At 47.9% G+C, this 10,132-nt stretch overlaps 1 protein-coding gene across 1 annotated transcript; it reads right to left on the bottom strand.

Moving 5' to 3' along the window:
- Window positions 1-2,666: 2,666 nt before the first annotated feature.
- LOC123963578 (ADP-ribosylation factor 4) lies at window positions 2,667-7,863 on the bottom strand. The gene is made up of 6 exons (XM_046040524.1): window positions 7,600-7,863; window positions 7,130-7,210; window positions 6,782-6,891; window positions 4,502-4,573; window positions 4,287-4,412; window positions 2,667-3,214 (listed from the first exon to the last, which is right to left on the bottom strand). Exons 1-6 carry the CDS (start codon window positions 7,664-7,666, stop codon window positions 3,128-3,130), a joined length of 543 nt encoding a protein of 180 aa, XP_045896480.1. The 5' UTR covers window positions 7,667-7,863; the 3' UTR covers window positions 2,667-3,127.
- Window positions 7,864-10,132: the final 2,269 nt, after the last annotated feature.

Genomic DNA, 10,132 nt, shown 5'->3' on the forward strand with positions numbered 1-10,132 from the left:
ATCAAGCTCCTCTCCTGTGGAACCAGGTTCCAGTTTGGGTTCAGGAGGCAGACACCATCTCCACATTTAAGAGTAGGCTTAAGACTTTCCTCTTTGATAAAGCTTATAGTTAGGGCTGGCTCAGGTGAGTCCTGAACCATCCCTTAGTTATGCTGCTATAGGCCTAGACTGCCGGGGGATTTCCCATGATGCACTGAGCTCCTCTCTCCTCTACTTTCTCTCCCTCTGTATGCAACCTCATCCCATTATTGCATGTTACTAACACAACTTCTCCCCTTTCTGGTAGTCTTGTGCTTTCTCGTCCCTCTCCTCTCTCCTCCTATCACTTCCTGCAGGTGTTTCTGGCTCTGGAGCTGTGGAGTCTGGATCTGTGGTTGCGGGTCACCTGCTGCTCCCGTGTTCCTGCTCGACACCCTCTGCTGCAACGACTATTGTTACTAGTCAATTGTGCCCATTGATAAATTCATGGTCTTGAAACTCTTTTGTGGTGTAAAAGAAAGGAAGAGTCCAGGTCCCGATGGGATCGGGGGTCGTGTTCTGAAGAACTGTGCTGTCCAGCTGGCAGACATCTTCTGCTTCATCTTCCAGTTGTCTTTACAGCTGCATAAGGTCCCTTGTCTTCGGAAGGACTCAGTAATTGTTCCTGAGACCCTCAGTGACTTCAGAGCAGTGACACTCACATCTCTTGTCATGAAAGCTTTTGAAAGGCTAGTGAAGGGTGCACTTTTGGACACTGTACAGGATAAGTTAGACCCTCTCCAGTTTGCCTACAGGTCGGGCAGAGGCGTGGATGAAGCCATAATGAACAGCGCCACATTATTAAATTTGCGGATGAGTCGGTCATTGTGTCCATCCTCAGCAGTGATGACCCCGAACACGGTCCTGTAGTGAAGGATTTTATTGATTGGTGTAAATCCTCTTTTTTAAATATTAATGTGGCAAAAACGAAAGAGATGTGCATCGACTTCAGTAGAAACCCCACTGTCATTTCCCCTGTTGTAATGGACAACCAGCCAGTTGAACTAGTGCAGCAGTACAAATATCTTGGGACTGTGATCGACAGTAGACTTTGAGTACCAGGTTGATGCTGTGTGTAAAAAAGCACATCAACGCATGCACTTTCTTCGTAAGCTTCGCAGTTTTAACGTCGACACTGTTTTTATGAAAATGTTTTATTGAATCAGTTCTCACTTTCTCTTTTATCTGCTGGCACGGGTCACTTTCCATTAAACAGAAAAATCGACCTGCTCTTTATGAAAAGCGCTGTGAGATAACTGTTGTTGTGATTTGGCACTATATAAATAAAATTTTACTGAGTTAGTTACAGAGGTTGTGGAAAACCACAATACATATAAATTGAATGTTATGAAGCAAACAGCAGTAGTAGTAGCAGCTAACCATGGTGCTAACGTTAGCTCCTTCCTGCATCACTACAGGAGAAAAACAAGTCTCTTTGTACCCAAAGCAGAGATAAAGAAGTGATTCATTATAAAACTATAAACCTTTAAACGGAGCAGGAACCTGCAGTCTGAAAGAGTGAAGCCTTAAACCTGCGTTCTCTCTAACAGCCAGCAGGGGGAGTCTGACAGTCTCCTGCCAGCTGCTTTATTCCCTCTGAACTCTTCCCTAACGTAACGAGTTCATGGTCTCGGTCTTCTTCAGCACACCGTCATGTTCGTTCAGTGCAGTGGTTCTCAACCTTTTTTGGGCCAGCGCCCCCCTATCCATTATCCAGGTCCCTAACCGCCCCCCAACAAAAAGATCTTGGCTATTTGCCCTGAATTTTGATATGATATATGCTTGCGGCCAGCAGTGTGTAAAATAAGAACACTAATATTTGACCATAAAGGGCGGAGCAGTTAGTCTGATGGCGTTTAGAGGCTGTTGAAACTTCAGGGGCGACCACGTAACAGGCAATTTCTCTCTCCTTATTCATTTATTCATCTCCACCGGTAACCTTAGTTAGTTAGCGGGCTACCAGAGACCCTGTGAAGCTCAGATTAGGCTGTAACGAACCCCGCAAAGATCTGCAGCTGCTCCCGAACAGAGCAAGGCTGCAGCTTTTAACGTTACTTCTTTTTAAATCGACACTCTACATGGCACAAACTTCATTACTGTCATTACATCAGCTGCTGGACGCTGCGAAATATCCCCCCGTGAAAGTGTAAACACGGCGACAGAAGGGCAGAAGTTAACGCTTTTAAGAGAAAGACATTTTTCCACAGTAATAATAGAGACAGCTTTCCAGAGTTCACACAGTAAACGCCATCTGGCTGAAATTTTACAGATGATCGCTACTCTGACTTCCCGTTCCCCTGAAGGCAGCACGGAGCTGCGCCACAAGAGGCTGACGGAAACCCTGCAGAGCGCTTAGGATTCACGCTGTCCAGTCGCAGTGGAGGAAACTTGCATGTTTTAATGTTGCACACACAGTTTTTTGCAAGTAGTTGAAAGTTTCCACTCGTATTTTTGTGGATCTTAACTCGCCTTACAACTTTCAGCTCAACAAACGCAGCTCCGCGCCCCCCTTTCTCAAAATGTAGCTTCCAGCGCCCCCCGTCATCTTGTGGACGCCCCCGTTGAGAAACACTTGTTTAGCACATTTCTGTGAAACTGACTTCACCCTCAGGAGGTTCTGAAGCTCAGGTCAACAAACAGGAAACAGCTGAGAAGAAAAAACCTTTATTGCATCATCGTCTCTGCTTCTTCACATTGATAAGGAATGACGAGGCCTTCAGGATCGGCTCTGTGGAATCGCCAGCTAACTGGCCCCTGTCATAAACCCCGCCCCCTGCTCACAGGTACACGGTCACCTGTATTAAGCCCCGCCCCTCCTCTTCATTGACATCCCGTCACATGATTCTGAGTTAAAACATGCGGATTAAAAGAAAAAACAGATCTAACAAACAGCTGCAGAAGAACAGAAGAGGATGATGGGAAATCAAAGTGAGCTCAGAGTCCATGACATCACTTCCTCCTACAGACAGACAGACACATTTATAATTTAAAAAAAACAAAAACAGTCCTGTGAAACTCTCCTCCTCCTCCTCTTCCTCCTCATCAGTTTGTACACGGTGACATCAGTCGGTGACATCAGTCTGCTGCTTCCTGTTTCCTGTCAGGTGGTCTAACGTTTTGACAGCTCATTGGAGAGCCAGTCCAGACCCTCGTACAGACCAGTACCCTGCGTGGCACAGGTGGCCTGGACGTGCCACTGAGGAGACAGAAACACACAGGTAACAGTTATTAGACACCTGCACAGGTGAGCCGCAGGATGATATCAGGCTAAAAGGATCCAGTATCGTCTAGACCAGGACCAGGGGTCGGCAAATAAGTCTGGCATCGGGCCAAATGTTTTACAAGCCGTTATATGGCGAGCCAGAACAAAGTCAAATGATTCCAAATCACGTGCAGCTGAGTCGGTGCTGTGCAGGACTCCTGTTAGGGAGGACGCAGGATCGATTACACCTTCCTGCAGAGACTTTTTAATAACAGGACACTTTTGCACATGCTCACAATAAAAAAAAAATAAAGCACGTGCTGCACTGATGTGTGCGCGTTCCTACTTCAGGGGAATCCGATCACACGTTTACTGACGGCTCTTTCAGAGCTGTGTCAAGCATGCCGGAGACTCCTTCAAAGTAAAAGCTCTTAATAAATAAAGCATTGCTGCAAAACACGTTCTCACACTTTTATTTTAGAGGCACAATCACTTAAGAGGAAGTGAATGTGTGAGTAACTGTATCTGTTATTTTTCTGCTATCAAAGCCACCTGGCCGCCTATTGCCGACTACCGGTCTAGAGGGTCTGAACGTTTTACATTTATTTGGATACAAGTGCGCTCTTATTTTGAAGCGTGCACAGTCTATACAGACGTATTGTTCCCTGCCCCGCTGCCACATAAGTTTCGCTCAGTTCCAGGATACATAATGGGATCATGATTATATTATTGGATCCCATAGACTCAACATTTGAGCCAAAATAGCCTGATACTGCTGTTTGACAAAACTTCTGACTGCAGCAAATAGGTTTAAAAAGCTCTGCCAGAGGCTTTTAGTAACTAATGGAGTCAGAAACTACCGTATCTCTGAACTCTCACACATGCAGGCTTTTCTTCTCTGGGATCTCCTTTTCATAACTAATGCAGTAATGTGATGTTGTTTCACGTCCATTCACTGAGCCTCCTCTGAACCTGTTTGGGGCCCCCCTGGGGAGGCCCGCCTCACACTTTGAGAACCCCTGCTCCATACGGATTGTATTGATAACCGATCCGTCGTCATTCTTACAGTTCTGCTGCGCAGGCTGTGCAGACCCAGTTTGTCGGTGAGTTCGCTGACTCCCATGGCGTTGGGAAGATCCTGTTTGTTAGCAAACACAAGAAGAACTGCCTCCTTCAGCTCGTCCTCCTGGATCTACAGAGAGAGTCATGTGACTAGTGACATCATCAACAGGTGTTGTGTGACTGTGTTTCTCACAGCAGCAGTAAGTATAGGCTACTCACCATCTTAGAGAGCTCCTCGGCCGACTCCGCTACTCGCTCTCTGTCGTTACTGTCCACCACGAAGATCAGACCCTGCACAGGAAGTCAGAGGTCACACATGACATCACATCCTCAGAAATCTCATCAATATAAAGTGATAGTTTATATTTTCTATAATCATGTCTTATAGAGACTCCTGAAGGGTCAGCGGCCTCATCTGGGACGGTGATGAGCCGGCCTGCAGACGAGAGGCTGATCAGCTGGCTCTCTGGTGCGGCCAGAACAACCTGGAGCTCGAAGCCCTGGATATACTCAATTTTTAACAATGCGTAGGCGTAGACAGGCGTCGGCCACACAAACGGCTTTGTTCACATACTTGCCTGCCTACTTTGCGTGTACCTGAAGGATTAAACCTGAATCCACAAGGGGGCAGACCAGGACCGGGTCATCCTTCGCCAACACCGGATTATCTTCCTTGACAACCTCCACATTCCCACATTGTAAACAAACCAAACATAGTTACACTCAAGTAGCTTGTTATTTTAACGAGACATCGTACTGCCCCCATGTTCATGTACTGAACTGCATCTCGTGGACACGTAGCGTTAATTCCTGGGGACTTGCACAAGCTACGCTCCAAAGGAACGCAGGAAATGCGTGGCAGCCATCTTACGTACGCGAACATGTAGTTAAAAGCAAGTATATCCAGGGCTTAACAAAGCTCACCTTACCATGTATCCTGGTTCTGCCTCTGTACCTCTGTGTCCTGGGTCTGTGCCTCTGTGTCCTGGGTCTGTGCCTCTGTTCTGTACCTCTGTGTCCTGGTTCTACCTCTGTACCTGTGTTCTGTGCCTCTGTGTCTTGCGCCTCTGTGTCCTGTACCTGTGTTCTGTACCTCTGTGTCCTGCGCCTCTGTGTCCTGCGCCTCTGTGCCCTGCGCCTCTGTGCCCTGCGCCTCTGTGCCCTGCGCCTCTGTGCCCTGCGCCTCTGTGTCCTGGTTCTGCGCCTCTGTGTCCTACCTCTGTACCTGTGTTCTGTGTTATGTACCTCTGTGTCCTGGTTCTGCACCTCTGTACCTCTGTGTTCTGCACCTCTGTACCTCTGTGTTCTGCACCTCTGTGTTCTGCACCTCTGTGTCCTGGTACTGCCTCTGTGTTCTGCACCTCTGTGTTCTGCACCTCTGTGTCCTGGTACTGCCTCTGTGTCCTGGTACTGCCTCTGTGTCCTGGTACTGCCTCTGTGTCCTGGTACTGCCTCTGTACCTCTGTTCTGCACCTCTGTGTCCTGGTACTGCCTCTGTACCTCTGTTCTGCACCTCTGTGTCCTGGTACTGCCTCTGTACCTCTGTTCTGCACCTCTGTGTCCTGGTTCTGCACCTCTGTGTCCTGGTTCTGCACCTCTGTGTCCTGGTTCTGCACCTCTGTGTCCTGGTTCTGCACCTCTGTGTCCTGGTTCTGCCTCTGTACCTCTGTGTCCTGGTTCTACCTCTGTACCTGTGTTCTGTGCCTCTGTGCCTTGCGCCTCTGTGTCCTGCACCTCTGTACCTCTGTGTCCTGCACCTCTGCACCTCTGTGTCCTGCACCTCTGCACCTCTGTGTCCTGCACCTCTGCACCTCTGTGTCCTGCACCTCTGCGTCCTGGTACTGCCTCTGTACCTGTGTTCTGCCCCTCTGTACCTGTGTTCTGCCCCTCTGTACCTGTGTTCTGCCCCTCTGTACCTGTGTTCTGCCCCTCTGTACCTGTGTTCTGCCCCTCTGTACCTGTGTTCTGCACCTCTGTGTCCTGGTTCTGTACCTCTGTGTCCTGGTACTGCCTCTGTGTCCTGGTTCTGCCTCTGTGTCCTGGTTCTGCACCTCTGTGTCCTGGTTCTGCACCTGTGTTCTGTGTTATGTACCTCTGTGTCCTGGTACTGCCTCTGTACCTGTGTTCTATACCTCTGTACCTGTGTTCTATACCTCTGTACCTGTGTTCTATACCTCTGTACCTGTGTTCTATACCTCTGTGTCCTGTGTTCTATACCTCTGTGTCCTGTGTTCTGCCCCTCTGTGTCCTGGTTCTGCCCCTCTGTGTCCTGGTTCTGCCCCTCTGTACCTGTGTTCTGTTCCTCTGTGTCCTGGTTCTGCCTCTGTACCTGTGTTCTATACCTCTGTGTCCTGGTTCTGCGCCTCTGTGTCCTGTGTTCTGTACCTCTGTGTCCTGGTTCTGCCTCTGTACCTGTGTTCTGTACCTCTGTGTCCTGGTTTGCCTCTGTACTTCTGTACTTGTGTTCAGTACCCCTGTGTTCTGGTCTTGGCTCAGTACCTGTGTGTTCTGGAAGTAGTGTCTCCACAGAGGTCGGATCTTGTCCTGACCACCGACGTCCCAGACAGTGAAACAGATGTTCTTGTACTCGACCGTCTCCACATTAAAACCTGAAACACAAACATCTGTCAGAACCGGTTCTGACCGTTTCCAGCTCGTTGGTTATTATGTGTCTCTATACTGTAGGCTGTGTTTGATTTTATTACTGTATTATTGTATGAGTAAGCACATGATGAGCAATGTACAATCCAGAGTCAAATTCCTCGTATGTGAACACATACCTGGCAACAAATCTGATTCTGATTCAACAGTGGGGATGCTGGTGACTGTGTGTTATTGATCACTTACCGATAGTCGGGATGGTGGTAACGATCTCTCCGAGCTTCAGTTTGTAGAGGATCGTTGTTTTTCCAGCTGCGTCCAAACCGACTGAAACAAGAACATCAAACTTTAACCTCAGAAAACTGTCTTTGACAGCTGATCACAGTCTTTAAGCGTCTTCACATTTGGAATACTTTTTATTTACACTTTGATTTCAGAGATAGTGTTAAAACAGTCGTGAAAGTGAAGCTGATGGTTAAACATCTCCTTCAGACTCCGTTAGCTCTGACCGTTAGCTTCTGGCGGCTAGCCGTGTTAGCTTCTATTAGTATGTTTTGCTAAAGACAGAGTTTCAGTTCAACTAACCGGGACTTCATAACTGAGAACAGGACACTTTAACCGTTAGAATATTAACACCAGCCTGCAGAGACCGTTTCTGCCCCGCCGGTTCCTGCCCGGTTAGCCTCAGAGCTAGTTAGCCTAGCCGCGGTGCTCACCCATCAGTATCCTCATCTGCTTCTTCCCGAAGAACTTGGAGAACAGAGACGAGATCGTCAGACCCATTTTTAATTAAAAGGTCCCGGTTCAGCGGCGTGACGATGAAAAACCTGACGGGGGAGAATGTCAGCCGGTCAGTCCGGGAGAAGCTGCTGGTTAGAGCCGCAGAAGAGCCGGGTACCGGGGCGGAGAAGAACCGGAGATGAGCGGTGATGAACCGGAGAGGGCGCAGCTCCTCCTCGGTGCCACGTCCAGGCCAACGCGGAATAAATGACGTCACTGCTTTCAAAAACTTTATTGAAACACAAAGGATAATGCTGCGTTCAAGATCTACGAGAAACAGGGGAGAGTTACTCATCCAACATGGTTCTGTTTAGGCTTCAACCCAAATTGTTTTGCAACTTCAGAATCAGGTTTATTGGCCGAGTATGTGTGAACACACAAAGAATGTGACTCTGCTTTTTCGTTTTGTGAAAACGCCTGTATTCTGACGCTTTGATATAATTTACAAAACAAAGTGTTTCATCGCGTGAGCTCGGTGGTCTTTTTTCCTGACAGCCGTGAACGTCGTATCAGGATCTCGCATCCTCGTCCAATTCCGGCTCAGACCAACATGGCGGCTGATAGCCGAGAGTCAGCAGCTCTTCAGATTAATGTCTGAGTTTCTATGAATATTTACAGTTTCCTGATGAAATAAATCAATTCAGAGACATTTTCCCGCTTCAGTTTGTTAAAACCTGCAGTTGGTCTGTAACTGCTGACGGCTTTGGACCAGGTAAGACCCGGATTAAACTCTGTGTTTGTTAACGTCAGTAAAAGTCGGTCTGAGAGGTCCAGGGTTGGCCAACCGTAGCCAGGGTTAGTTAACTTTAGCCAGGGTTAGTTAACTTTAGCCAGGGTTAGTTAACCGTAGCCAGGGTTAGTTAACCGTAGCCAGGGTTAGTTAACCTTAGCCAGGGTTAGTTAACTTTAGCCAGGGTTAGTTAACCTTAGCCAGGGTTAGTTAACTTTAGCCAGGGTTAGTTAACCTTAGCCAGGGTTAGTTAACTTTAGCCAGGGTTAGTTAACCTTAGCCAGGGTTAGTTAACGTTAGCCAGGGTTAGTTAACCTTAGCCAGGGTTAGTTAACCTTAGCCAGGGTTAGTTAACCTTAGCCAGGGTTAGTTAACCATAGCCAGGGTTAGTTAACCTTAGCCAGGGTTAGTTAACCATAGCCAGGGTTAGTTAACCATAGCCAGGGTTAGTTAACCATAGCCAGGGTTAGTCAGGGTTAGTTAACCGTAGCCAGGGTTAGTTAACCGTAGCCAGGGTTAGTCAGGGTTAGTTAACCGTAGCCAGGGTTAGTCAGGGTTAGTTAACCGTAGCCAGGGTTAGTCAGGGTTAGTTAACCGTAGCCAGGGTAAGTCAGGGTTAGTTAACCGTAGCCAGGGTTAGTCAGGGTTAGTTAACCGTAGCCAGGGTTAGTCAGGGTTAGTTAACCGTAGCCAGGGTTAGTCAGGGTTAGTTAACCGTAGCCAGGGTTAGTCAGGGTTAGTTAACCGTAGCCAGGGTTAGTTAACTTTAGCCAGGGTTAGTAAACCTGAGACAGGGTTAGTTAACGTTTGCCAGGGTTAGTAAACCTGAGCCAGGGTTAGTAAACCTGAGACAGGGTTAGTTAACGTTTGCCAGGGTTAGTAAACCTGAGACAGGGTTAGTTAACGTTTGCCAGGGTTAGTAAACCTGAGACAGGGTTAGTTAACGTTTGCAAGGGTTAGTAAACCTGAGACAGGGTTAGTTAACCATAGCCAGGGTTAGTTAACCATAGCCAGGGTTAGTCAGGGTTAGTTAACCATAGCCAGGGTTAGTCAGGGTTAGTTAACCATAGCCAGGGTTAGTTAACCATAGCCAGGGTTAGTCAGGGTTAGTTAACCGTAGCCAGGGTTAGTTAACCGTAGCCAGGGTTAGTTAACCGTAGCCAGGGTTAGTTAACCGTAGCCAGGGTTAGTCAGGGTTAGTTAACCGTAGCCAGGGTTAGTTAACCGTAGCCAGGGTAAGTCAGGGTTAGTTAACCGTAGCCAGGGTAAGTCAGGGTTAGTTAACCGTAGCCAGGGTTAGCCAGGGTTAGTTAACCGTAGCCAGGGTTAGTTAACTTTAGCCAGGGTTAGTAAACCTGAGACAGGGTTAGTTAACGTTTGCCAGGGTTAGTTAACCATAGCCAGGGTTAGTTAACCATAGCCAGGGTTAGTTAACCATAGCCAGGGTTAGTTAACCATAGCCAGGGTTAGTCAGGGTTAGTTAACCATAGCCAGGGTTAGTCAGGGTTAGTTAACCGTAGCCAGGGTTAGTTAACCGTAGCCAGGGTTAGTCAGGGTTAGTTAACCGTAGCCAGGGTTAGTCAGGGTTAGTTAACCGTAGCCAGGGTAAGTCAGGGTTAGTTAACCGTAGCCAGGGTTAGCCAGGGTTAGTTAACCGTAGCCAGGGTTAGTTAACTTTAGCCAGGGTTAGTAAACCTGAGACAGGGTTAGTTAACGTTTGCCAGGGTTAGTAAACCTGA

This window comes from Micropterus dolomieu, linkage group LG23 (genome assembly GCF_021292245.1).
Source record: "Micropterus dolomieu isolate WLL.071019.BEF.003 ecotype Adirondacks linkage group LG23, ASM2129224v1, whole genome shotgun sequence".
NCBI lineage: Eukaryota > Metazoa > Chordata > Actinopteri > Centrarchiformes > Centrarchidae > Micropterus > Micropterus dolomieu.